Here is a 27982-nt window from a genome sequence, read left to right as displayed (position 1 = left end):
CTGACTCAAGGCATTGGCCCTTGGCCTGGCAGCCGGGAGTTTCCAGCCGTGGCTCTGGAGTCTGAGGCAGGACGGCCACCAGCTGAGAACAGAAACCCACTCCTCATTTAGCAGCGATAGCCTCTTGCCAGGTGCCAGGACCCCCAGGGGTGGGGACATGGTGGGGGCCCTGGAGGGCCTGGCCTTGTCCGAGCATTATGGGCTGGAGGCGAGACCTGGCAGCGGTGCAACTCGGCCAAGCCAGCGCAAGGGGATCCGGCTCTGGCGCAGCTCCGGGAGGCTCCGCTCCAGATGCAGGGGTCGGGCCGGGACCACGTTGGGCCCGAGAGGACCGCGCCTGGCGGGCCCGGCATGCAGCCAGCTGCACGCTCCTCGGCCGAACCCAGCGCCTCCTCAGCAGAGGCCATGGGGGCCTCAGAGGGTCAGAGCTGGGGCTGGGCGGAAACTCAGCATGACAGACGCTCTGCTTCTCTGGACAGAGGTCAAGGAGGCAACATTCTTTGTTCACTACCAGGAAAAAGAAGGAGTGGAAGACAGATTTAACGCAGAAGTTACAGAATTTATTCTATTTCTCCAAAAGTTGTTTTCCTGTCTGACTCATATACAAAATCGTAAAGCCTTGACCTTCCTGAGCGTGCTGCACCCACGGCCAGTTCTCTCTGGACTCTAAGTGTCCAGGAAGAAACAACAGTTTTCTTCCAGAGAAGCTGGACTCAGGGATGGGGACCGGCTGCCCGAGGCCTTCCCGCAGGGCCCCTGCCCCTTCCACGGGTGGGATCCTGTCAGAGGGCTACTCCCAGTCCCAACGTCTGTGAGGCCTGCGCGACGGGGCTGACGAAGGACAGCGGCTCAGATCCTGACCACCTGGGCGGCAGCACATGGACTCTGCCGCCCCTCGCCGCCTGCGGTCTGCCTCCTGAGGTAGAGTCGGCCGAAGGTGCCCCCCACCTGGCCTTTGGTGAGGCGCCCCGGGTTCACACAGACGCAGCCGAGGATGTCCTGGAGGGGAGGAAAGAGTGACTGTGGGTCTGGAAAGGCTGAAACCATGGGCACGGATGTGAAGAAGCTGGACTCATCTAGGGGTTCAGCCCCAGAGGATGTTATAGAAACTGGAAACAAAGGCAGACGAAAACCATCTTCGGGCCAATGTGTTAATTTATTACAGAAAACTCTGAGTCCCTCTTGTGTCTCCAAAACAAAATAAAGAAGGTGACTCAGCCAATTCCCAAACGTGGAGACAAACTTGCTCTATTGGTTTCACAGCGTGAAAGGTTTACCTCCTGAGGTTGGACTGGCTCTGCTTTGGCAAGAGGAGGTTGATGGGGTACATTCCCCCACGAGAGCCCGAACCTGAACGTGCCCAAGAGCTGCTGGGAGCTCATCTCAGAATTCAGGGAGGGGACAGGCAAGCCCAGGTCACCCGAGGTGGTCATGGGTGAGAACCGTGGTTCGAGGGCCTTCCTAGCTGCCTCCGGGGCTTCCAGGCTGGGCTGCCTGAGCACCATGCCGTGGGTGGGGTGGGGTGGTGGCAGTGGGCAGCAAGGGCGCATCACTTAAGCATTATACTAACAGATTTGTTTTCTACTCCTACCCCTCCCCCAAAGGAACGAGGCCACTGTCCCCACCAGCAGACCCGAGAGGAGTTAAGTGCCAGGGCTCCAGAAAGGAACTGGTTCTGGCATTGCTGGGAAATGGCTGAGTTCAAACCCACCTTCACGAAGTATCTCAGCTCTGATGGGGCTATGAAGACGTCGGGGGTGACGGGCAGCTGAGCGTAGAGGTAGAAGTTCTCGTAGTCGATGGCCATGTCCTCCTGGGGTGGGTAGAGTGGGTAGTAGCTGCAGAGAGGAAGAGAGAGTCAGCAGCAGCGGACTTGGGAGCCGTCCCCAGATGGACTCCTTCTCTGCCGCTGGTTTTCACGCTGTCACACCCTGCCTCTCCCCGCCTCTGTATCTGGGGGACAGAGCAGGCCTGTCATGCCAGGAGGGAGCTCCCTGGTGGGGCCTAGGGAAGGCTGTTGTTGTTCAGTTGCTAAGTCGTGTCTGACTCTTTGTGACTCCAGGGACTGCACAGGCCAGGCTTCCCTGTCCTTCACCATCTCCAGGAATTTGCTCAAACTCATGTCAACTGAGTCGGTGATGCCATCCAACCCTCTTATTCCCTGTTGCCCCTTTTCCTTCTGCCCTCAATCTCTCCCAGCATCAGGGTCTTTTCCAATGTGTTGGCTCTTTGCATCAGGTGGCCTGGCCAAAGGATTGGAGCTTCAGCTTCAGCATTAGTCCTTCCAATGAATATTCAGGGTTGATTTCCTCTAGGATTGACTGGTTTGATCTCCTTGCTGTCCATGGGGTTGCAAAGAGTTGGACACGACTGAGCAACTTTCACGTCCACTGGGGAAGGTTCTTGAAGTCAAATCTGTCCGAGCTCTGTGACTCCAACGCACCCCGGGCACGGGCAGGTGCCCCACCGGGCGGGCTCACCTCCGCTGGGTCAGGATGTGTCTAAGAATTCGGCTGAACCGGTCTGAAGTTCCAGAAGAACTGCAGAAGGAAGAAAAGCAAGAAATGGAATGTGGAAACTTGTCTCTCGGCACCTGTTTCTCTTTGGGGAGGATTTCTTAAACTAGAGAGAAGTGATGTGGCCAAGGTGTGTGACAGGAAGTTGCCTCTGGGGAAGTTTAAAGACGTATCTGTAAACAGCTCGGTCTGTTGAGCAGGACACTGGGTTGAGAAGGGGAAGAGCGGGAACTCCTTGTGATCAGGCCCAGGCAGGCCGTCATCAGCCCCACACCGTGCGAGAGCACGTGGGGTCTGCCCCTCGAGGGGCCAGCTGTAGCTGGCTGACCCTTGCACCTCCAACCAGAGCCAACCTGCACACACCCATCTCTCCTAACACACGAATGGCTCCGCACTCCTTCCCATCACAGGTAATGGAAGAACTGAACCACTGGGCCTCAGTTCAACAGACCCGGTAGCATCTGATCCCCTGCAGAGTAATACCTTGTTCTGGGAGGGGGAATACCCTCCAGGGTAAATACAGTCACCCCATGCACATGGACAGCTTGTTTAGGTCACACATGTGGCAAAGGAAGCAAAGTAGATGAATGTCTATGACTAGAAATTAGGGGCAAAGATAGGATGGAAGGGACCCCGCAGGGCCTCAAACACTGCAGACAAGTGGTAACAGACACATGCGTGTCCCACCGCCCCCTGTGGGTGCAGAGAAACTCACTGGCCAAAGGGTTTGGCAGAAAGTGCTGCTCTAGGGACTGCCTGTTTGAGACTCTGCCCAGCAGGCCTTTGGCCAAGGACAGGACCAGGGTCCAGAGGGCCAGAAACTGCCCGTGGAACTGGAAGCCCCTTCTCACCTACTGATCTCCTCAGCCCCCATGTGGAACAGCAGGTCGGTGGATGTCAAACCAAAGATCACTCCGTTGATGGAAAGGGTGCAGGGCTCGGACACGAGCCTCACTCGCTGGAACGAGAAGGGCGGGGCAGGTGTTAGTGTGTCGCAGTTAGAAACTTCTCCTCTGGGAAAGTGGGGGGTCCAGAGGGCTGGGGAGACCACGGAAAGTCCAACACACAGTACATAACACATGTGCTTGTGATAAAGAGAAGCTGAGAGTCAGGCCCTCCATCTCCCCACCCTCCACTTCCAGATGGAGTTGGGTGGTCGCCACTGGCACGTTGCACTCGGCTGCCTGCTGTTACGGAGGGGACGCGTGTACCTTTTTGTCCTCTCGAAGCAGGTCGGAGCAGCTGAAGGGAGGCTGTGGGTACACGGGCTCATGGTGCACGTCTCTCAGCGACGGGACGATGATGAGGTGGGAGCCAGAGCTGGTTTGCCAAAAAAACATGTCAGAAGAAGGAAGATGAACACAGCTCATAGCCGGGTGACAGATTCCAAGTGTCAGGGCCTCAGACAAGAGCCTGCTTCCAAGGGGGATGCTCAAACAGAGCTCTTCCATGAGGAGGGGCTGCTGTTTCCCCATGGGGTACTGGGTGTGAGAGACGGGCTGTTCTATCACACAACCACCTCGACGGGCTCAGGACATGTTTTCTCGCAGCTCCGCATCATGTTCTACTGAGAGAGGAAGAGGATGACCGGCAGAAAAAGGGAAGACGAGACAGAGATCTAGAAAATCAGGAAGGACAAGGATGTGACCAGAAATCCTCAGAGCCCAGACGGCGCAGTGGTAAAGAATCTGCCTGCCATGTAGGAGACCCGGGTTCGATTCCTGGGTTGGGAAGATCCCCTGGAGAAGGGAATGGCAACCCACTCCAGTATTCTTATCTGGAGAATTCCATGGACAGAGGAGCCTAGAGGGCTGAAGTCCACGGGTTTGGAGAGTCGGACACAGCTGAGAGACTGAGACATCTTCACCTTCCTCAGACCAAGAGCTGAAGCCAAAGTTCTGACTCTTCACACTGGGTGAACAGATGTGGCTTTTAGGTGTCCAGTTGCCTCCCTGACTGGGGGCTCTTCCCTCGGGAGGGACCAGGCAGGCAGGCTGGATCCAGGAGGGGGAGAGATGGTGCATTCTCCCAGAGCTCACGCCCCCTCCCTGCCCCTCCGCCTCACACAGGGAACCAGGGCTGGTTTTTATTCCTCAGCTGACGGTCTGACAAACATGAAAGAGAGATCTACCAGCAACAGCAGAAGCAGAGATGACAGACTTCCCTCTGTGGAGGGTTATAACACAGAAGTGAAGAGAAACCCCGAAACTCTAGGGGCCGACGCTTTATCCTCTCCAGCCACACAAGAGAAGAGGGAAAAAACCCATCTCCTTGATTCCCTCGCTGTCCTTGGCAGAGGGGCCTAAGGTGGAAGGTGTTATTTTGGAGGCATATCTGACATCCGCTGGGCTTCTCTGGTGGCTCAGTGGTAAAGAATCCACTTGCCAAGCAGGAGATTCGGGTTCGATCCCTGTGCATGCTCAGTTGCTCAGTTGTGTCCGACTCTTTGTGACCCCATGGACTCGCCAGTTGCCTCTGTCTATGGGATTTCCCAGGCAAGAATACTAGAGCAGGTTGCCATTTCCTATTCCAGGGGATCTTCCCTACCAGGAATTGAACCTGTTTCTCTTGCGTCTCCAGCATCCGTGCCTGGGGAATCCCATGGACGGAGGAGCCCGGCAGGCTACAGTCCATGGGACCACAAGAATCGTTAACAACTTAGCCACTGAACAACACCCACCACTAGCTTTCACTTCTAGCGCCCTCTCTTGCTTAAGACGAGAAGGCTTCCCAAAGGTGGGCACAGGCAGGTACCCACCTGTGCAGGTATAGGGACACAGCTGCCTCTCACGAGGGATAAAGGTGCTGCTGATGCTCACACACGTGCCACTTGTTTGTCACGCCTGCTCAAAGCGTGAGCCGACACTTCTGCAGCGGAAAATCTGAACCTCGAGACCAAGGGTGCTCTGCAAATGAGTTACTGTCCCTTTGCCACTGAGAAGTTCCCTGTGATTATCCAAGACTACCAATTTGGGTGCTGAAGCCTGGCAAACGAGCGAGGGGTGGCCTGGAGGGGACAGTGTGTGTTCCAGACCCCCGGGGCTCAGTGTGTGATGGACACAAAGAGCAGAGGTGCAGCCGGCCGCTGTTAAGACGTGGACTTGCTCTGTTTCCTCGCAGGAGCTGGCAGAGCAACAGTTAAGGAGGAAACGGGCCTCCTGCTCTGAGTTATACACGGGTTGTAGGGGGAGGGATCCGCGAGAAAATTCCAACTATGCTGAGCATTGCACAACTTCACACATCATGGTGGGCCGGGCCTCGCAGCCGCTCCCTCAAGCTCCGGGGCTCTGCTGGGCTCCCGGGAGGGAGGCGGCACTTCCTCATGGGCTCTGGTTTTCACTGATAAATGGGCTCAGTGCTCTGTACTGCTGACCCCTCAGAGTAAAAATAAATCCCCCCAAAGAGGGCCATTTTTATACTGTTTGGGGAGGGTGGGCAGCCCCTCTCCCCGAGGCGCACTGTGGCTGCAGATGAAAGTGCCTGGTGGTGCTGGGAGCTCACCCCCAGGGCAACAATGCCCGGTCTGTTCTTTGTGTGGCACTGCTGTCAATACCACATGGGGTGAGGAACCAAAAACAACCCCATCTCAAGGGAAAGCACCCGGCTGGCGTGCGGGGCGGTCCCTGCCTATCCCGGAGGGGACCCAAGGGCTGACAAAACAGGGACACCAGGCCTGCCCCTGGTTTTCAGGGACTTATCTCCTGAGGAGCCTCCAGGTCTGACAAACTCATTCAGGGTCCCAACAACCCTGGGGGTGCAGAGGGAAGACACCTGTCGTGTCACTTGGAGTGGGGGAGGGAGAAGGGAGCGGCAGGCCCAGCTGCAGGCTGTCACACCACACGATCCGAGCCCCCCGATTCTGGGGACGGTTGGGGTTCTCCCCCAGTCCGAGAGGCCTACCCTGCTGGGACGAGAAGGTAGAATGACAGCTAATCATTGCTGGGATCAGTTCTCACCGCCAAGGGCGGAAGACTATACATCTTGTTTCAAAAACCACCGTTGTTCCAGACGTATTTTACACTTAGCCTCAGGAATGTTTGTTTTCGATGAGCTCAGCTCCTGGCAGGCAGATCCCCGGAGGAGGAGATCCACCACCAAGAGCAGCTTCTCTCGAACCCGGGCACTGGAGGGGAGCGACAGGAAATGGGGGTGTCAGCTTCCAGAAAAACTTTCTACTTCTAGCTTAGGCTCTTCCTGGAATAGCGACTTTTCTCTCAAATTAGAACTGCCCAGCCCTCATCACCGCTATGACCTTTCCCAGTCCCATCCCTCCAGTCCCTGGCAAGGGTTCAAAATCCCCACCCTCATGTGTCCCCACCCACGTACGAGCTGTCGCGGGGCGCCGTGAAACCATCGAAGCACTGACTCGGGGAAGGACTTGGGCTCACCCCCCAACTCTCACTCACAGGAGATGTTAGGCCCCCTGGGACTCTGTGCTGTAAGCCATCAAACACTCCCCGGCCCCACCCCGGGAAGATTCCCAGGGAACATGAATTTCTACAAAAGGGAGTGAGAAAAGGAAGGAAATGCAGAAAGAGCCAGGGAAGAGCGAAAGTCTGGGCAGCCTTGTCCTTTCCAGTGTGTTTATCTCTGTTTTTACAAAGATGCCTCTTCACTCAGGGTCGGCGCGCTTGAAGTGCAAGGGTTCTAGCTGATCTCTGCAGTTCAAAACGATACAAGGATGGGAACTACCACGACTTTTGAACGGTTTCAGCATTAACGGGGAGCCCTGGAGAAACTCAGGAAATGTAAGGTTCTGCCCAGTATTTTGAATGCTGACCTTCGTGTTCCTTCAATAATTGTTCGGAGACATTGCTTGAAAACATCTTCAAATGAGCTCGTCAGCAGACAGCTCTGCAAGAAAAGAAAGGAGATTTACAGGTTGAATGTTTGGTGTCTGTTCACTTGTAGAGCGCTGGTCAGACGGCCATGGGGGCAGATGCTGGGTGAGGAGCTGAAGGAGATACAAAGATACACAAGACAAAGGTCTCTGTCCTTTTGAGAACTGAGTCTAGTTGGGAGCAGGCAAGGAGGTCAGGGAAGAATCAGTCCTGAAAGTGAGCCGAGGGGAGGAGTAGGAAGAGCTTTGCAGCCTTTGCTGTGGCTGGTAAACCTGAGAGGGCTTCCCTGCTGGCCCAGGGGTAAGGGATTCACCTGCCAACGCAGGAGATCCCTGGTCTGGGAATATCCCACATGCCGAGGAGCAACTGAGCCTGTGCCACAACTACTGAGCCTGTGCTTTTAGAGTGCAGGAACTGCGACGACTGAGCCCACGTGCCGCAGCCACTAAAGCCTGCATGCCCTAGAGTCCACGCTCTGCAACAAGAGAAGCCACTGCAACGAGACGCCTGCACGCCGAAACTGAAGAGCAGCCCCTGCTTGCCCAGCTAGAGAAGAGCTCGCCTGCAGTGAAGACCCAGCAGTTGAAAATTAAAAAAAAAAAACAAAAAACAAAGAAACCCCTCCAGAAGGGCCATTTGTGTGTTAAGTTCAAAGGACAGTGACACTCAGGGCCCAGAGCTGTCGCAGCCAGCAAAGGGCTTTCACAGGCACAGCTCCGGGGGACCACGGGCACTTCCCCCACCCTCCTGCCCCAGAGCCACACGTGTACACGAAGGGGACCAGGACTCAGATATTTGGATCCCCTCCCCCACCCGCCCCAGCTTCCAGATGGCTATGTACTCTGGTGAAATGAAGCCCTCACATTCAGTACCTTTATTAGACTTGCCCTGCAATCATGTTTTTCTGATCAGCCACAGGGATTCATTTAGGCTGTTACAAATGCAGGATAAACTCCAAGAAATGAAAGTAACAGTGAGGCCTTGACTGAATGCGAGTACCCAGTCTCTCCCTGACTCCAGCCCCAGCCACTTACCTCAACCTGTTCATGCTTAGCGTCCAGGAAAGGGCCAAACTGCAGAAACGAAGGTACCAAAAGAACACATCAGAATTGCACATGCCTCTGAGTACCCTCACACACCCGATCCTAGCAGTTCTCTGCCCAGGGTCCATCTCTCCCTCCAAGGCTGCCTGTACAGGCTGGGACAGGTGGCAGGTGGCGGGGGTGGGATGGAAAGGACAGGCAGAAGGACACAGCCTCCTGGATGGACAGGCACTGGGCCGTCACTAGCTGCTTTGCCTCCTATAATGCTGGGTTTTGTTCCCCCTTCAACCCAGCAAGGGCAATCTACCTCCAAGAAGCAGTACTCTGAGCTTTCAAAAGAGATGAGTCCACAAATGGGAGTAATTAGACAAGAGGTGAAATACTGAAAAGTCAGTGCAGGTGGCAAACCCCTTGGGCTTTTTGATTACGACCATGCACACAAAGGGACTCCCTGGTGGGCCAGGGGCTAAGACTCTGCTCCCGACGCAGGGGGCCCGAGTTCTATCCCTGGTCAGGGAACTAGATTTCACACGCCATAGCTAAAGATCTTGCATGCTGCAACGAAGATCAGAGACCCCACGCACCACAACTAAGACCCGGTGCAGCCAGATAAACAAACATTAAAACAAAGACCGCACACACCTCGCCAAAGAGGGAGACCAAGAACTCAGAAATACTTTTAAGAAGGAGGAGAGTTTGACACTCTTCCTAAAAATTTAGAACCTCATCAGACCTTTTTCTAAGATTACGCCCACCCCATTCTCCCTTCGGTGCCTCCCTAGGTGAACTGTCCCCGGAGGGGCCCTACCAGGATGCAGACGTCCGGTCGGTCGCGGTTGATGATGGTGATCAGGTCGAGCAGGGGGTCAAAGGTGATGCTGTCAGATGTGGTGTACGGCCCACAGGCCACCAGGACCATGAACTGCTCAGAATCTAAGCCGGAAAGGATTGTTAAGGTGTTGATGAGAAGATGCTGGGATGGTGGGAGAAAGGACAATGAGGGCAAGAAGCCTCGGGACTCAATTAAGAGTCCCACATGTGCAACTCTGGGGATTGAAAGGAATGAGACCTCACCCTGCCCTCAAAGAGCCCTCCATGAGCTGCACAGACAGGCAAGTGTGCAAGCAACCAGAACTCCAGAGATGATGGGAGGAAGGTGGGAGTCATGAGAGAATTGATCAAAGTGACGTTTGCTTACGTGGTTTTCCTCTTAACTTTTTTTTTTTGGGTGGTAAAATATATACAACACAAAACTCAACTTTTTTGGGGGGCGGGGGGACGTGCTGCGTGGGTCTCAGGACCTTAGTTTCCTGACCAGGGATCGAACCTGTGCCCCCAGCAGTGAAAACTCTGAGTGTAACCACTGGACCACCAGGGAAATTCCTCCTGATCACAGCCATGTTTAAGCCAACATTTCAGTGGTATTGCTGCTGCTGCTGCAAAGTCGCTTCAGTCATGTACGACTGTGCGATCCCATAGCTGGCAGCCCCCCAGGCTCTTCCGTCCCTGGGATTCTCCAGGCAAGAACACTGGAGTGGTATTAGATAAATCCATAATGTTGTGCAATTGTCACCACCTTCCATCTCCACAGCTCTTTCTATCTCGTAAAAATGAAACTCCGCACCCGTTAAACACTAACTCCCTGCTCCCCCTCCCCCAGTCCCTGGCAACCACCTCTATGATTCTGACGGCTCTAGGAACGTCATCTAAGGGGAATCATGTGGTATTTGTCTTTTTGTGACTTTGCTTACACTTGAGAGCAGAGTTTTTCGGGAGCCCGGGCAAGGCAGGTCCCCAACAGCACTGAGGTTTGCGAGCTCAGTGGGAGGGACCATCAGTGTTGAGAGCAGCTGGAGAATTTGGTACATCGAGGGGTCCGGGAAGACCAGCTAGGGGGCAAGGCTTGGGACGGGAGACTCTCGTGTTATGGGGTGCAGGGCCTTGTTTCGGGGTGCCCTTTTCCTCAAAGCATCTGCTTTCCTTTTAGAGAATCCGCCTTGGCGTCCATAAGGTCCTCTCCCCTCCACCCGCTGCCCTATGGAGATGTAAGTTAGGTGCACCGTCCTCCCCAGCCAAAGAGCAGCAGGCATGTACTGGCTTAAGCCATTTACTCTCTCCTCTGGATTCCAGAATCTCAAGGTGAACTATGCAAGGACAGAAAAAAGACGGGCGCTGACCCATCCAGCTGAGGTGCCTGGTCAGTGCAGCCCAGGACTCCCTGCTACCTGGACACCTGGCGTTGCTGAGCCGTGATCCGGACTGTAAGCCTGTTCCGGCCATTGTCCGGGCTGTGTGCTACCTGAGTTTCCCCTAACAAATTCTCTTAAGTTAGTCTGAACCAGGTTCTGTAGCTTACAACAAAGCCAATGATCCTTGACTTCTTAACAGGCAGCTTTATTAGCTTCTTATGGTTTTGGTAACAAACTACCACAAACTTGGTGGCTTAAAACAATACACATTTGTTATCTTACAGTCCAAGAGGTCGGAGGTCCTAAAATCAAGGTGTGGGCAGGGCAGCATTCCTTCTGGAGGCTCTGGGGAGAATCCTTTCCTGGCCCGTTCCAGCTTCCAGAGCTGCCTGCATCCTTGGCCCACGGCCCCTCCTCCATCTTCAAAGCCAGAACCTGACATGTCCATCTCTGTGACCCGCCCTCTCCCGCCCTTCCTTATAAGGACCCTTGTGGTTACACTGAGCCCACCTGGACAACCCCCATCTCGAGAGCCTTAACTTAGTCACACCTGCAAAGTCCCTTTTGCCATATAAAGTCATATGTTCAGGAATATATTCCAGGAATGAGGGCCACTGTTAGTCGAGCGTAGCAGTAACTGAACTGAGATAGAGAATTCAAGGAGGAGAGTAATATTGGTGCTGTGCAGAGGGGAGGCGACAAAGCTACATTCAGTTCCAAGGCGCCCAGGAGACGCCGGCCCCAGGTAAACGGTGAGCGCCCGGGGCCAGGTCCATGTATTCTGTGTCTCCACACCCAGGTGTTGAGCCCAACACCTTGCTCACAAAATGTCTATTAACAACTTTTTCAGGGACTTCCAGCAGTTAAGATTCTACACTCCCAGTGCAGGAAGTTCAGGTTCGATCCCTGGTCAGGGAACTAGGGTCGGCATGCCACAATGCAGCCCCAGTGCAGCCAAATAAATAAATGACTATTAACAAAACAAAAGCAACTTATTCAATTGCTTCCAAAGATTTCCGTGGCGCAGCTCCGGCTCCGGGCAGTTCAGCCCTGTCTGTCCCCTTTGCTACCTGAACTTGATTCAACACCAGCACTCCAGTTTCCATAAACACTTACTTCCTGAGAGAATGTGCAAGGTCATAAACTCCTAAATCTTGCTCCCAATTCCAGGCCGCCTCTAAGGATGACCTCACACAACATTAACGTGGAGGGGGTGTTGACAATACAGCTAGCATCAGCTATCTCCCTGCTAATCCTCAACAGCCTACTGCTCTGCTTACAAAAATGCTTGGAATTGTTCTGAAGCCAAGTTTACTGAAATGTTCATCTTTTCTCATCTAGGTTAGCTACCAAGATGGTCTAGGCTTCCTGAGAAATGTGTGTAATTTTAAAATACAGTTTCCTTTTTGGAATAACCTTAGAATTGTAGAAATGTCCCAAACAGAGTCCAGAGTTCCCGTATGTACACCTTTCACCCAGCAACCGCTAATGCTAACATCTTACATAACTAGGGTACATTCATCAAAACGAAGGCATTAATACTGGTATGTTAGTGTTAGCTCGTGACTTTATTTAAATGTCACTGGTTTTTCCACTAATGTCCCCTTTCCTTGTCCAGAATATCACATGGCATTTAAAGGAATTCTTTTTTAAATTGGTGCTCTTTACCCTTTTCTTGTTTTTTTCCTTTTCTTCCCCCTTCCCTTTCATTTTTTGGCCGCATGGCATGCAAGATCTTTCCCAACCAGGAATGGAGCCTGTGCCCCTGCATTGGGAGCTTGGGGTCCTAAGTACTGGATAGCCAGGGAATTCCACTGGTTTTTTTCTTTTTCAAAGCAACCTTCAAACACCTGTTAAACACTAGTCTTGAAATGCCAGCTCTTGTGGAATCAGAGCACAGGAGGTAAGGCTGACCAGCCACACAGGCTCAGACCCCTGGCCTTCCACAAAGGGCCCGTGAACCCATGAATCTGCGGTCGCCTTGGAGCTCCAGAACGGTTCTCTCACAGCTCCTGAAGCTTTCCCAGGGCCAGAGGAACTGTGCTCCAGACCCTGGCCCACCCCTCTCCACCCGCACTGTTGGCAAAATACCCTTGGAAGTCTAGCTCACCTCCATCCTCTTCATCGGGCTGATGGAACGGGAGCGGCACACCCTTCAAACAGGAGAGAAAACTGTGGTGAGGTTTTGCCCCAGGTTCCGCCTCTGGTCAGGAACGGGGTGGGCACTGAATGGGGGCTTGTTTGTGGGTGTCTTGCTCCTTGGAGCTAAAAGCCCACAGAGTTGATGAAAGTGGAAGTCGCTCAGTCGTGTCTGACTCTTTGAGACCCCATGGACTACGAAATCCATGGAATTCTCCAGGCCTGAATACTAGCGTGAGTAGCTGTTCCCTTCTCTAGGGGATCTTCCCAACCCAGGGATCGAACCCAGGTCTCCAGCACTGCAGATGGATTCTTTACCAGCTGAGCCACCAAGCAAGTCCAAGAATACTGGAGTGGGTAGCCTATCCCTTCTCCAGCGGACCTTCCCGACCCAGGAATTGAACCGGGGTCTCCTGCATTGCAAGTGGACTCTTTACCAGCTGAGCTATTAGGGAAGACCACAGAGTTGATGCCCCTTCCCTTTTCCTCTACTGCTCAGAGTGGCCAAGACACCTGGTAGCATGAGGTCACGGCTAAACTCAAAACACACCCAGGAAAGAGCAGGAGCAAAACGGGCGACTGCAGGATCAGTGTCCTGCCTGGGAGGGCAGGTGCTGCTACTTCTTCCACGTCCCCTGGAAGCCGGCAGAGGGTTACTGCAGAGCAGGGGCTGCTAAGCTGCTACTTCTTCCACATGCCCTGGAAGCCGGCAGAGGATCACCGCAGAGCAGGGGCTGCTAAGCTACGGGCGAATCTGGCTACCGCCTGTTGCTGTAAGTAAACTTTCACTGGCACACAGCCACGCTCTTTGGATAATGGGTTGTTCGTGCCTGCTTTTGTGCTACGATGGCAGAGTTGACATTGTATGAAGACCAAGTCTGTGGAGTCTGAAATATGTATCGTCTGGCCCTTTAGGGGAGCAGTTTGCTAAGCCCTGACCTAGAAGTAGGTCATACTCTACAGAGAATTGAGAAGCGAATCAACAGGCCTTTACAGAGGATGGGCTCCAGGATGGAGAGAAGCCCACACACTGTACCTCGTAGAGTCTGGTGGCAACAAGTTTTCTACCCGTGGTGTTGATTCCTTCCATGACCACCACCTGAAAGGCAGGCAGCAGACAGACTTGGTCAACAGGAGGTCTGGAAGAAGTTACTGTGATAGAGTTACAAGTACTGTCCAGCTACTCTCATTCTGTAATTGTAAGCTTGGGGTGTTTTTCTAGAAAACAAATGAAGGGGGTTATATTAGTGTAATAATAATTACGCTTTACATGGTGATCTCATTTTTACAACATTCCTATAAGGTGAGGATTATCATTTCCATTTCACAGATCAGGACACTCTGGGTTTGGGAGGTTAAGTAACATCACCACAGTCATCCGCCCTGCGGGGTGGAGCTGGGGTTGAAACCTGGCAGCAGATCCTAGAGCCAAGGTCGGAGCACACAGGGGATTGGAACCCCCACACTGGCATCCGCTCTGGTGCCTGAGCTCCAGTTACACCTCTTGGCATCAGAGGTCAAAAGTGCGGGGCACCTGGCCACAGTTCACTATACACACCAGGAGCAAATAGCATAGCCACATCCAGAGGGGAGACACACCCCTGATCTCACCTGTCCAGGAAATAGAGAATATTCTTTGAGCTCAGATAGATCCACTGGAATCTGAGCGCCTGAGGAATGTTCCAAATCTCCCTCCAGAATCACTGACTTGTGGTTCAGCTTCCCGTTGCTGTCACAGCCGATCTGGCCCAGCAGGGTGACGGGCTCCTACCGCGATACACAGGAGAACAACAGTCTTTGGGACACAGGAGCTTACAATCTGGTCCGCCCGATGGAGAGCAAAACAGCCCTCCGATAACAGCACTCATGTTTTTGGTGGCGCATCACTTTGAGCCCGAGGCGACCACAAGTATCATCACTGGCTCCCAGGGGTGAAAGGACCCTTAAAGGGCACCTAGCCTGTCCACCATCTAATGCCCCAGCCCCTCTAAGTGGCTGTCTGAGCCACAGCATCTCCAGTGAAGGGGAACTGGCGCCCGAGCCCACCGTCCCCACTGGCAGCCCGCTCACCACATATCTCTCTCTTTTTTTAAGTTCTACCAGCTTATCGCTACCAACCCATCCATCTCCCTCCACCTTCCTCATGCATGCGTGCTCAGTCATGTAAACCCATGGACTGCAGCCCGCCAGGCTCCTCCGTCCATTGACTTTTCCAGGCAAGAATACTGGAGTGGGTTGCCATTTCCTTCTTCACCCATTTCCTGAATAACGGTTAATGACAGCTCTGGTTTACTGGGCTCACTGAACACCAGGCACTGTTCTAAAGGCTTATGTGTATCAACTCACTTAACTCTCACAATAACTGTGAGGTGGATATTATTATTGCATCCATATTAGACATGAGAAAAACCAGCAGCTGAAAGGTTAGATAATTTAATCAACGTCAAACAGTGGGCAAAGTGTGGGTTTGAAGCCCAGATGTTTGGCTCCAGGGCCATATCCTTTAACCACACACCATACCGCCTTGTAACAGGAAGTTCTTCATTAAACTGAGCTGAAATTCCTCTCTCGGTGGCTTCCTCTATCCTGTTCTCACTCCCGGGAGCAAACCGAGGAAGTCTAATCTTTCCCCAAGGGATTGTACAACCCAGCCTCCCCTCCACTACTTCCTCCCAACTCCCCCGAATCTTCCTTATATGACACGGTTTTGCATATCTTCCCCAGCTGGCCATTCTCCTCTGAATGCAAATATGTGACAGAGGCGCTGTAAAGAAACTCTGAGAACACATCTCCCCTTAGCGTACATGCTAGAGAGAAAGCACTGTACACGTGCTAGATTAAAGTATGACGTGGACATTATTCACAGCACCTGATCCCTGATGACAGAGACCAAAGAAGGGGAGAGACCATGAGTCACCGTTTCTGGAAATCCTCACTTTGCTGCTGTTCTCATATCCTGACACTTGAATGCTTAAGGCCCTCAATCTTGTTTACACGCAAGGCTCTAACCCAAGTGCAAAGCAAATGACTTAATCTGGTCACAAAACCAGACAGCACTTATAACCCATTTTACCAAGTTCATCCAAGGTAGATGTTCTAACTAGAAGGTAGACAGTTAGTGAAAAGGAAGCTGGAGGTTGACTTTTCATCATTGATTTAAAAAAACAGTATCAATCAGGAAAGACTATTAGAACAACTCTTACCTGTGCTGGGACTAGAATAGGAGCAAAAGCCTCAATTTTGTAATGTTCCTTGAGTTCACTGCCAAGTTCTTCTATCTTACAGGTCAGAACTGAAATCCCAGAGGGAAAAAGCGTGTTTAAGACATTTTACTTGCCAAGCAGAGAAAACACAGCACCTTGTAAAACACTAAAGTCAGTCATTTCACAGAAGCAGGCAGGGTGCCAAGGACAGCAGCCAGTCTGTAAGCTGCTCAAGCCCGAGCCAATTGCCCAATATTTGGTTGCTGAACCCGGCCTTCCATTTGGCCATGGTCGGGGGGAGGGAGGGGTCACGGATGAGGTCACAGTCCCAAAGTCGGCCTGGATCCCTCCCCAGCCTGCCTCTTACTCAGGTGGTCAGGGGGGTTTCAGGGAAGCCAAGAACAACCCTAAGAGCCTTCCAGTCTTTCCAAGGAAGAAGCCATAAATGTCTCCGCTTCCTTTAACACTCTAATTGGCTTCCTCTACACAGTTCAAGTGGTTGTTACTGGGAAACGGTTATGTGCTTTTTCTTAGCAAAGTGCTTGTGATTTGGGAGAATTATTGAGAGTGGTCATCTCATATCCGTTTCCTAATAGGGGCGCCCAGAGGACATCTATCCATCAAAGGGAACCTTGAACTTGTTCTACCAGCCTAGCTGAAGCTTTGTTACTGATTCAAGCCCCTCCAGGTGGTTTTATACCCTCCAGAATGTCAAAGGGAAAAACAAATACCTTCTCGAATGTCTGGGAGCTTCTGAAACATGTATTTGTAGCTCCCGGTGAGCGGCTCTGGATGTCCCAAGACCTTCAGGCTGAGGGGACTAGCTCCTCCTCTCCCGGACCAAGACACCCCCTGCGCCGAGCCAAAGGAGGTAACCACTTCTCCCCGGTTACTTCTCGAGCTGTATTTCTGAGGGGGAGTAGCGCTGATTGGAAGCAAAAGACATCAAAGTTACCGCGTTCACATCTAAAAGGAGAGGAGTCTAAGATGAGGTTACCTCTTGGAAATTTGGGATTGGAGGCATGCCAGCCTGGCCTCACATTTTATAAATCTAATCAGCTTAATGGGGTTGGACATTCTGGACCTTTAAGGAATTTTAGGAATGAGTGGGGTTGAGGAATACCAAACGTGTTTAGAAAAGCTTAGACACAGAGACACAGTTTAAAAGGTCTTCTCCTGGCTTAAAACTAACAAAGTAAAACAAAACCCAAACTCTGAATTGATTAAGAGCCAGTTTCAAGTACCATTTTCTTCCTTATGCATTTTTAGCATTTGTTAGAATATCATCAGAGCCTCAACTGTGGATAAGCCGAAAGTTGCTCTGTGTACACGTAACACCTCATGATACAGTTCAAGGTAAAAACAGTAACAAAATGAAGTTAAATGAAAGGGAATCAGCTTTCCCCAGTGTCTCTGGAGGTGGACAGGCAATGAATTCTGTCAGCTAGTGAACAAACACTCCCATTCTCCAAGTCTCAATCGGCAAGTTCTCGTCTTTCTCCTCACTCGCTGATAAAGTCCACCTCCGGGGACACACGAGTGTGGCTGATCTGCTTAGAGGACAGCGAGGTCCTCTAAGCCTTTGGTTGTGAACACAGTGCACCGAGAGGCCTGCTTACAACAGGCTTCATCTGATGCCCTGAAACCCTGCGGGAGCCAGTTCTACATGGGCACTGTTCCAGTGGGTGCTGCCGGTTCCTCCTTTGCAGAGAGGCTGCAGCAAACGAGCCTGACTAATGACCTCTGTCTCCAGTGCTGCCTCCACCTGAATAATTTAGAAGTTACTTTCATAAATTACGAAGCCAGTTTCTGATGTCGGCTTTACTAGCATGCATTACAGAATGACTAGGCAGGGCATCTCGACTGCGCCAAGCACGAAGCTCTGTGAGGCGCACATTACAGCCGGCCCTTTAACCCAGGAAGATGCTCACACGGGGTCTGCTGCAAACAGATCTACAAGTTTCAAAGTCTTGCTTGTTGAGAGAATAGACCTGCTGCCATGGTGCTGGCACCTACGAGAACCACTCTATAACCAGCCATCTCTGTGCATCCAAAGATGCCCTTCTAAGTCTAGAAAGTTCTATTCGGAAGCCAGGGTGAAAACTCCTGAAAGCAGGAGTGGGCCACACCAAAGTCAAATCTGCCCTCGGGATCCACTACCTTTCAGGGGACTTCCCCGGTGGTCCAGGGCCTAAGACTCTGTGCTCCCAATGCAGGGGGCCCGGTTCAACCTCTGGTCAGGGAACGAGATCCTGTAGGCTGCAACCAAGAGTCTACATGCCACAACTAAAGAGTCCACGTGCCGCAACGAAGACTGCTGCTGCTGCTAGGTCACTTCAGTCGTGTCCGACTCTGTGTGACCCCATAGACTGCAGCCCACCAGGCTCCCCTGTCCCTGGGATTCTCCAGGCAAGAACACTGGAGTGGGTTGCCATTTCCTTCTCCAGTGCATGAAAGTGAAAAGTGAAAGTGAAGTCGCTCAGTTGTGCCCGACTCTTAGCGACCCCATGGACTGCAGCCTACCAGGCTCCTCCATCCATGCGGTTTTCCAGGCAAGAGTACTGGAGTGGGTTGCCGTTGCCTTCTCCGACAACTAAGACTAGGCAGAGCCAAATAAATAAATAAATTGAAGAAAAAAAGAAGAATCTGACCCGCTCTGATCTTGAACAATGCTAGCGCTCCCTTTTTTTTTTTCTTTTGTGTGTTTTGGCCCTGCCAAGTGGCTTGTGGGATCTTAGTTCCCTGACAGGGATCAAACCTGGGACTACGGCAGTGAAAGAGCTGAGTTCTAACCACTGGACTCCCAGGGAGGTCCCTATCACCTCCTTTCTGATGTGACAGAAAGTCTTAGGTTGGCAAGTCTTAAGCTCTGCTTGGTCTAGAAGTGACTCCCAGCAGCCAGTGTCGCCCTAACTGGTTCACATCACTGTTCTTTTGCCCCATCCCGATGCGGCAGCACCTAAAGCCCTTTCTTCTCCTCAGAAGAGCTCCCACTACGGAATTCTCTCATGGAACACGTGTCATTTATGGATTTCCAAAAGTCACACGTGATCCCTGTGGATTTATGTGCAGAAGTGGCAGCAGGGATAAAATACCAATGAAGTTGGGGTAGGTTCAGGGACAAGAAAACTCAGCAACTAGTTGTAACCTGAGTGAGGAACAAAGAACAGGTTACGCAACATTATGAACAAAGATACGTGCTTTTCTTTTTAAAAAATAAATACCTAAAAAAAAGAAGAAAGAAACCAACAACACATGAACTAACAGAAGCAGGTGGAAACCTATTAGCCTCCTCCTGACAAGAGACTCGCAGGCTCCCCAACTTCTGAATAGACAGTTTGTTTTCGGTAGGAGATATCAGTTTCTGAGCTAGGAAATGAGCCCTAGAAAAGAGGGTGGAAAGTGAGTTTCCTTAACTACAGCTAAGAAGCAGTAACTTTCCACACAGGATGAGGGTGGGGAGGGGAGGGAGCAGTCGGCCGTCCAGCCAGTCGACTGCAGAGGGAAACGTCCACCCCTCTTCCTTAAGTCAGGCTGTAGTGTCTGGTTACCTCCACCAGGTAACCAGAGAGAGGGGAGGGCAGGCCTGCTGCCTGACAGCTGAATTACCAGAATGCATACCTTGGAGAGAAACTCGATGGTGAGAGGAGCTGATGGGGGCTCCGAGCAGACACACTCCTCTTTGTGAGGGGGGTTTCTGGGGTGGTGATAGTTCGCTTCTGAGAACCCTAGAAGCAAAACAGGAGAAGGGCCCAGTCACTCTAGACCCAGGTTGCTAAGTGAAGTGCGCATATCCTCAGGAAGAAAGGGAGGACGTGCCTGGATGAAGGGCACAGACCGCACAGGTCTGGGTTTCTTCTGAAACCCATCTTTCAAGCAGAATCTCAGACTTCAGCAACTGTAATTCAGTCCTCAGCAGTATGCTGTCTCCATTTGGGAGGCAACTATGAAACAAATGCCAACAACATCCCCCCAGAGGACTGCCAAGCAGGCGATCTGTCCTGTCAAATCGCTCGTGTGCTCACTTTCCTTCCCCACCTCTCTGCTTCACCGCAGCTGGGAGTCTGGCTACACAAACAGTTTTAACCTGCACGGACACATTTTCCTGTCAAGGGATGGGACCATGTTACTATTTATTCTGGCAAAGTCTACCACACGTTTTCAGAATTAAAGAAGGGAGTGACTCCAAGCAGATAACACGGTGAGCTCATACTTGGAGAGTATTTAGCACACGCCTCACTGATGGTCAGTTTTGTTTTCTGAGTGGTTTTGCTCATTAAGAAGAATCCAAAGAGATGCCTGGAGTGGAGGGTGAAACTGGCAAATCCCGAGATCCCTCGCTCCCCAGAGTCTGGGACAACGGACTGTGGCTGAGCAAAGACAAAATCCTCCGCTGGAGGGAAACCAGGCAGCCGGCTAGTTGGCTGGCGTTCCCCTGCCCTTGGGCTCCTCCTGGCTGCGGGTTTAGGTTATGCCACCAAAGCTGCCTACAGGGGTGACTACAGACAGGCAAGGAGAGAGAAAGCAGGATTCAAAACCACCCTTAAGTGGCTGGAATGGAAACTAGATTTTAAAAGGACCCTTCCTTATGTACCACACTTATACAATAGCCATTTAAAAATACTCCTTTCTAGTATTTCAATATTTTTCCAATTGAAAATATTCTAATAGTTATAATCTTAGTTTGAATATGATCCTTCATTGAAGTATTGTATATACTGAGTTTTTTGCTGTATATTAATTCTGAGCATTTCTCCTTCTTTGTCAGTCTTCACCCTTTCTGGTAGCTGTGTGGATGGAATTGATACATAATAGTCTACGTAACTACTTCTCTATTGTTGGGTGTATCTGTTTCTGGAGACAACAAATTCTGAGGTGGTATAACACACGTAGCTTTTCCTGGAATTTGGATGATTTCTTACGAGAGATTCTTACTAGGAGCGATTACTGGGCCAAACGATGGCAAAGATTTTATGGTTTCAATAGGCTTTTCTCAAACTATTTTTCCCGAAGATCCTTCTAATATATAGGGGGCTACAGAGCTCCAGGTCCATCTCCCAGGATGAAGCAAGAGGACAGGACTCTGGGAAAGAGCAGAGCCTTGGGGCTCAGCCCTCAGCCATGTGGTGAAACCTGACTGTGTCAGCAAACCAGCTCGAGACGTCCCTGGGGTGTGCTCACTCGAAGCAAGCTCAGGAGACTCACTGCTAACACTACGGGCCGGGTTATCCACCCATAACGAGACATACAGAGGGACTGCAGTCTCATACCCTGGGGGGAGCTCATCCTCACAGCACACAGGAACCCAAGTTATAGCCAGATTATTCACTTATTAGAAGCATGACGGCAGCAGCACGGGAACTTCAAATCCGCAGGCTGACACATCTTTCCCTGTCAGGCGGGACATGTGGGGAGCCGGACTACAACCGGAAGATTTATGGTGAGCACGGGGGCAAGAGTAGCTGGTGGGACTTCCCTGGTGGTCCAGTGGCTCAGACTCTGCACTCCCAATGGAGGGGAGCCTGGGCTCAGTCCCTGCTCGGGGAACTAGATCCTACATGCTGCAACTAAGACCTGGCACAAAGAAAGAAAGAAATATTTTAAAATAAAAAAAGAGTAGCTGTCATTGCACAAGTTAAATATTTAATGGTGACAAGCTAAGACCACTGACATACTCACCTCTGCAATATGGGCCCTCCTGCCCCTGGCACTGGTCTGGGTGGGAAAGGCCAGCCCTGGGCTCTGACCCTGTCATCGTGCTGCGCTGATGCCCGAGTTCCCACGTGCTGGGCACTGTTCAAGTCTTTTTCCTGTTTCTACCCCAGATCCAGTCTGCCTCTCCTCTGAGCTCCAGATGCATATTTCAAACTGTTCACTCATTTCAGCTCATCTCTTGGCTATGATTCCATGGCCAAACTTTGATCTGTGTTCGAGCCTCCTGAGTACTTCTGTAGCAGGAATGAGGTGTCCTCAATATGGTATTTCAGCCATCGGAAATGTGTATACTTCAACAGTAAATTAAGTAAATTTGCATCTGATTTATGTATCAGTCTACTGAGAGCTGAGTTACCACGAGTCAGTCCTCCCAAATATGAACAACTCTGATGCTGTGAACATTTTAGCTTTTTTGCTCTCCACAAGCACATTTAAATGACTCACCTTTCCTTCCTTCTTTTTTTTTGGGGTGGGGGGCCGTGCAGCGTGGCTTGTGGGATCTTAGTTCCCAGATCAGAGACTGAACCCAGGGCCCTGGCAGTGAGAGCACCAGGTTCTTGCCAGGGAATTCCCTTATCATCTTCTTTGTTACAGTGTAATTTACTTTGATAGATTAAGGCTTGCTCCTTGTTTAAGGATTGCCACAAATTCATTTTCCATAAAGACTAACTATGATTATTGAATACATTGCTTTGGGTTTGGCACTTTACATGTTCATTTAGTTTTCAAGCCCTTCAAGATATTATTCAAGATAATATCACGGGGTATTATCTGCTGGCTATTGGCTTCTTGAGGGCAGAGCACAACCTTGGCTGCTTCATTCACCAGTTCATCCAGTGTCTGGCTCACAGTAGTTGCTCAGTAAGTGAATGAATGAACCCTGATTATGTAGGAAAGGAAATGGCAGCTCAGAGAGATAAAAGCAGCTCACTCGAGGTCACTTATGTCTTTGACTCAGGCTTTGAGGACCGTGCCCTTCCACTGCTCTACTCCGCCTCTTACCACGGGGCCCAACACATAAACTGGACAAGCAGCAGTCACAGTGCCTCCACCCGATACAAAACTAGACTCCCACTAAAAAGAGCAATTATGGGGAAATCACACTGACCAAAATTTTATGATATGCTAACTGAAGACAGCAGGATAACTATGTGTCCACAAGGACTGCCATCATGTAAAATCATCTACGCACATGATCGGAAAGGAAGATGCATACGTGGAAATAGAGTAGGAACTGTATGAGTGGCTAATTTTCTCCTTCAGAACTTCAAGTGCTGTGCTGATATTTTTAGAATAAAGAAAAAAAATGCTACGTGTAGAATGCAATTTCCAAACAGGGTACACGCACCTTAGAGGGTGTGGTGTAAGAGTTCAAGAGGGTCTCCTCTTCCTCCTCCACTTCAATTCTAAAAACACTGGTTAAGAGAAACAATAAACTTCCACCCAAAATCTAAGGCAAGGATCGATCAAATAAGAAATCTGAATACTAGGTATATTACTTTAAATTTGAGTTTGTTCTTATGTTTTTTGTGGTTTTCAAAAAATTATTTATTTATTAAAAAAAATTTTTTTTTTTTTTAGGCCATGTCATGTGGCACACCAGATTTTAGTTTCCTGACCAGAGATGGAGCATTGGGAACTCGGAGTCTTAACCACTGGACCACCAGGGAGATCCCTTATTACTTGCTCTTAACTTACACATGCAACTATAGACAACGAGCAAATACAATATGTAGATTGATAAAGGGCCTTGAGCAGAAAAGGATACAGCTCTTGTATGGAGACAATGTCTCTGGCTCCTGCGTGCCTGAGCCCTTTGTCCTTGCAGGCGCCGTGTCGGGTTTTGGATACTCTTTTGCTCAGAAACTGAGGAATAAAAGATAATGAATATATTATTCCATAGTCAAGTAATAGAGGAAGCGTTCCCCACAGTCATGAGGTAATCATGGGCATTTTGAAATATAATCGAAAATACAAAATTCCTCAAAAGAAGAATGAAGGTGTACATGATAGACTAAAGACTTAACCTGTCGCTGTTTCTCTGCAACACGTAACAATTCTAATATTAACACCAATTACTTGCTGACAAACTACCACCTGCTGAGCATAGTTTTAGGAGGGACTTACAACCATTCTCAATTCATTCAATAACCATAAAATATACACATCATGGGGACCACTGACTGAAGAGGAAACTGAGGTTAGGAGTCATTAAAGAGTTGGTCCAAGCTCACTTTGGGACTGGAATCCAGGTCTGATTCTAAGGTACACACTCTTCTCAATACAGTGCTCCACCTTCCGACAGAGCAGACACGGAAATTTACATTATTAGCTTGCCTACAGTTTCTTCTTACCTCGTGCTCAAAAGAATTCAGGGTCTCTAAGGTAAAGCAGTCTTTACGTGTGCTGGTGCAGAAGGCTATAAGCTCGCTGGCCATTCCCTCTTCATTCTGTCCATACAGAATGCACAATTCTACCACTGTAGGGGGAAATTGGACACATAAGAACTTAGTTCATTTCTTGTGGCTTTCACCTTGAAAAGTGAAAATAATCTTTTATTTATTCAATAGTCATTTATTCAGCACCTACTAGGGACAGGCACTGTTCTAGACACGAGGATATATTAATAGCAGTGAATAACAAAGAGACAAACCCTTGTTCTCACGCAGCTCACTATGGAGAGGAGACAGAAAACAACCAAATAAGTAAAAAATGTATGTTAGCTGGTTAAATGTGTTTTGTAGAAAAAATAAAGCCTGGAGAGGGATCAGGGGGCTGGCAATTTTAAACACAGTGATTAGGGAAGGCTTCATTGAGGGCATGACATCTGAGTAGACTTGGAAGAAGTAAAGGAGTGTGGCAGGCAGTGTTGAGGGGATAGAGCTTTCAGGCAAGGATCCTGAGGGAGAAGCAAGAGCAGCAAGACCTCCACGGCTGGGATGCAAAGAGGAAGGAGGAGACAGAGACAAGCTGAAAGGGTAAAGGGGGTGCAGACTGCTGGCCCCTGTAACTATTCTGAGCAAGCTCAGAAATCACTGGGTGGTTTGAATAGAACAGTAACACAACCTGACTTCCAATGAACAGGGTCACCCTGGCTGCTGTGTTAAGCAGATTGAAGGGGACAAGGGCGGAATCAGGGACCAATGAAGAGAACCATGGCAAAATCCATGGCGAGAGATGACAGTTGCTTGGGTCAAGGCAGTGTCAGTAGAGGAGGGGAGAAGTGGTTGGACTCTAGACTGGAAGCATCCTGAAGGTAGAGCCCCTGGGATCTGCTGACTGGATGTGGGGTGTAAAGAGAGAAAGTCATGAGGATGATGCTGTGGGTTTAGCCTGAGCATCTAGAAGGGGCCAGTTACTATGAACTGAGATGGGGAGGCAGCAGGAGGAACTCTGAGGAGAGGGAGCAGGAGCTTAGCTTCAGACACTGAGGCTGAGATGCCAATCAGACTTCCAGCTGGAGACATGTGGGAGGCAGACTGGCCTGCAGATCAGGCAAAAGGTCTGGGCTGAGTTATAAATCTGGGGACCACTAGCAAACACATGAGATCAGGTGAGATCATCAAGGAGCTGGGGCTTAGAATGCAGAGGAATGTGCAAAGGCTAAGAGGTGGTGGCACGCACATTAGAACACCCAGGAGGAGTGTCCAAGCAGCTAAGAGGAAAATGCATTTTAAAGAAGAGGACCAGATGAATGGCATCACATGCTGCTGCTCATCCAAAGGCGGACAGAAAAACGCATCTGCGGCTTTGGCCAGGTGAAGGTCGTTGGTGACCCTGGGAGGAGCAGTTTCAGTGAAGCGGTGGGGATGAAAAAGCTGACTGAAATGGGCTTAAAGAGGAAAAACTGAAGAAGAGGCCATCATTCTGAGAAGATTTGTTGTAACTGGGAGAAGATAACTGGAGTGGGATGGGGCAACAATGGAGTACTTAGAGGTTGGGGTAAGAGTCACATTCCTAGGCTACTAGGAAAAAATATCTTACGGAGAGAAAACAGAAAATAAGAAAGGGAAGAATTACTGAAGTGATGTCCTTAAGGAGGAGAGAAGGAATGGGATTCAAGACTCAAGTGGAGCGGGTGGCTTTTGCTGGAAATATGGAGAATTTATTCACTGTAATGGGAGGAGGCAAGGAATATAGCATAGACACAGATCCTTCTATTTTTCTCAGGGAAACAGAAAGTAAGTTCATCAGCTGAGAGTGAGCATGGGACAGAAGATTGTCAAAGGAGGACCAGGTGACGAATGTCTCCCATAGGAGACTCAGAGTGAACAGATCAGGGAAATATGCTAAGATATGTCAGGCAATATTGAGGTCCAGGTGAGGTTAGCAATCATGAAGCACAAGTCTAGAATTCCAACATCACTGCCAATGTGGTCCTACACGAAATGGGACCAGGAGGCATCTTGGATTGAAGCCTTTACAAACTTAGTTCACACAACTCATTTCTCTTGTTTTGACTCTAGGCTCACCAAGTAAACTTCTGACTATGATTGGTCTTCTCATTCAAGTCTCCTGTTGGGAAGAGAATGCCCTGGACATAAAAATTTAGAGTATTCCAGTCTCTCATAAATTAACGTTTGCATTCTGGTTTTCTATATTAAAAAAGAAGTTCAATGTGCTGATGAAGGGTAAAGGCAGATGCCTGATCATCCTGATTCTAAAACCGGTAACTCCACACCTCCCGAGAGTTTGCTTCCTGACACTGCCCTAGAGCCTCACCAATACAATGGACTACTGGACGTGGGCGCAGGAGATCTGGTTCACAGCCCAGCTCAGGCAATTAACTCTCCTTATCTGTTTCTCCGTGGCTCAGTGGTAAAGAATCTGCCTGCAGTGCAGCAGACATGGGTTCGATCCCTGGGTTGGGAAGATCCCCTGGAAAAGTAAATGGCAATCCACTCCAGTATCTTGTCTGGAAAATCTCATGGACACAGGAGCCTTGCAGGCTATAGTCCATGGGGTCATAAAACATTTTGACACACCTAGCCTCTAAACAACAACAACAATAGGTTTCTCCACCTGTAAACTTTGTCAGCAACAGCTGCTAAGCTCCTTAAAGTTCCTTGCAAAGCTAAAATTTAATTTTAGGAACCCAGGACAGGGACTCTTATTTGCACAGACCGCCAACAGTTTTGATGAGAAGTGATGGACCAGCAGAAGTTAAGGTGTAGGCTGGAAAGGGAGGAGCCAGGAATAAAAAGCTACATTTCAAAATCCCAACATCTCTTGCTTTTCTGTTGGGCTTTAAACATTTTCCTAATTCTGTGCAACTGCGCTGACTGAAAACCATTCTTCACATTCTTATTTTTCAGTTGGGATCCAAGCAGTACCCTGTGAGCATTTCAAAGTTTCAAACTCAGTTTCACTCATCTCACAAACACCGACAAGCCCCATCTAGGGGAGGTGAACCTCGGAATAGAGCAGGGAGGGGGTGGACCTGGGCTGGGGACCAGAGAGGGGGCAAGGAACTCACATTTCTCAATCACAGCCTCCTCGCATTCTAGGCCGAAGATCTGCAACTCCTCCACCAAGAGCTGGGCGGACACAGCCATGATGACCCAGGAGGGGGACCGGGGCCGGGCCCACCCTAGCTCCGATCTGACGCCAAGAAACCCACAAGCCTGGAGATCGATGAGCAGAACGAGGTCCCTCTGATCCTTTCACCCTCCGAGGGCCTGAGGCGGAGAGTGACCAAATGGCCCAAGACCTTAGGCGGTCAGAAGGGCCCAGTCGTCAGTCACAGAGAAACACTATTTCCTTCTTTTTTTGGTAGCCCTCAAACGCCTAGAGAAAGAAAACAGAAAGCTTGAGAAGTTCGCTCCCCTGGAACGTCCTGCTTCCTAAAAGCCACTGCAGAACTTCTCAGTGATGGGAGCAAAACAGAGTAGCCCGGAAAAACCCGCCAAATGCTTTGTACGGCGCACGCATGCGCGAGACCCAGGTTCACCCCCACCACTTCCTCCTGCTTCCGGCTGTCAGGTCCCTGACTAAGCGCGCGCACGCGCGTCCGAGAACGCTTGAGCACAAATGCCTGAGCGCCAGCTCGCGCGCCGGTGCCTGGCTGCCCGCCCGCTCTACAGGCGGCTCCGCAGTTAGCCTTGGTGCTACGCTAAGTCTTCAGTCATGTCTGACTCTTTGCGAGCCCATGGATCATAGCCCGACAGACTCCTCTGTTCATGGGCTTCTCCAGGCAGAGTACTGGAGTGGATTGCCATTTCCTACTCCAGGGGATCTTCCCAACCCAGGGATCCAACCTGAATCTCTTTCTTGTCCTGGATTGGCAGGCGGGTTCTTTACCACTAGCGCCACCTGGGAAGAGATTCCTTCAGTTCA

At 50.5% G+C, this 27982-nt stretch overlaps 1 protein-coding gene across 1 annotated transcript; it reads right to left on the bottom strand.

Moving 5' to 3' along the window:
- Window positions 1-538: 538 nt before the first annotated feature.
- Window positions 539-27982, bottom strand: POLA2 (DNA polymerase alpha 2, accessory subunit). Its single transcript, XM_061406930.1, has 18 exons — window positions 27123-27982; window positions 24001-24125; window positions 23415-23512; window positions 22995-23052; window positions 19553-19659; window positions 16663-16856; window positions 15932-16020; window positions 14340-14495; window positions 13765-13827; window positions 12700-12742; window positions 9209-9333; window positions 8392-8430; window positions 7297-7370; window positions 3728-3836; window positions 3368-3474; window positions 2481-2540; window positions 1712-1838; window positions 539-999 (listed from the first exon to the last, which is right to left on the bottom strand). Exons 1-18 carry the CDS (start codon window positions 27199-27201, stop codon window positions 850-852), a joined length of 1803 nt encoding a protein of 600 aa, XP_061262914.1. The 5' UTR covers window positions 27202-27982; the 3' UTR covers window positions 539-849.

The sequence above is a fragment of the Bos javanicus genome, chromosome 29, assembly GCF_032452875.1.
Source record: "Bos javanicus breed banteng chromosome 29, ARS-OSU_banteng_1.0, whole genome shotgun sequence".
Lineage (NCBI taxonomy): Eukaryota > Metazoa > Chordata > Mammalia > Artiodactyla > Bovidae > Bos > Bos javanicus.
Note: the sequence above shows the minus strand (reverse complement) of the source record. Positions and strands in the feature narration are given on the sequence as shown.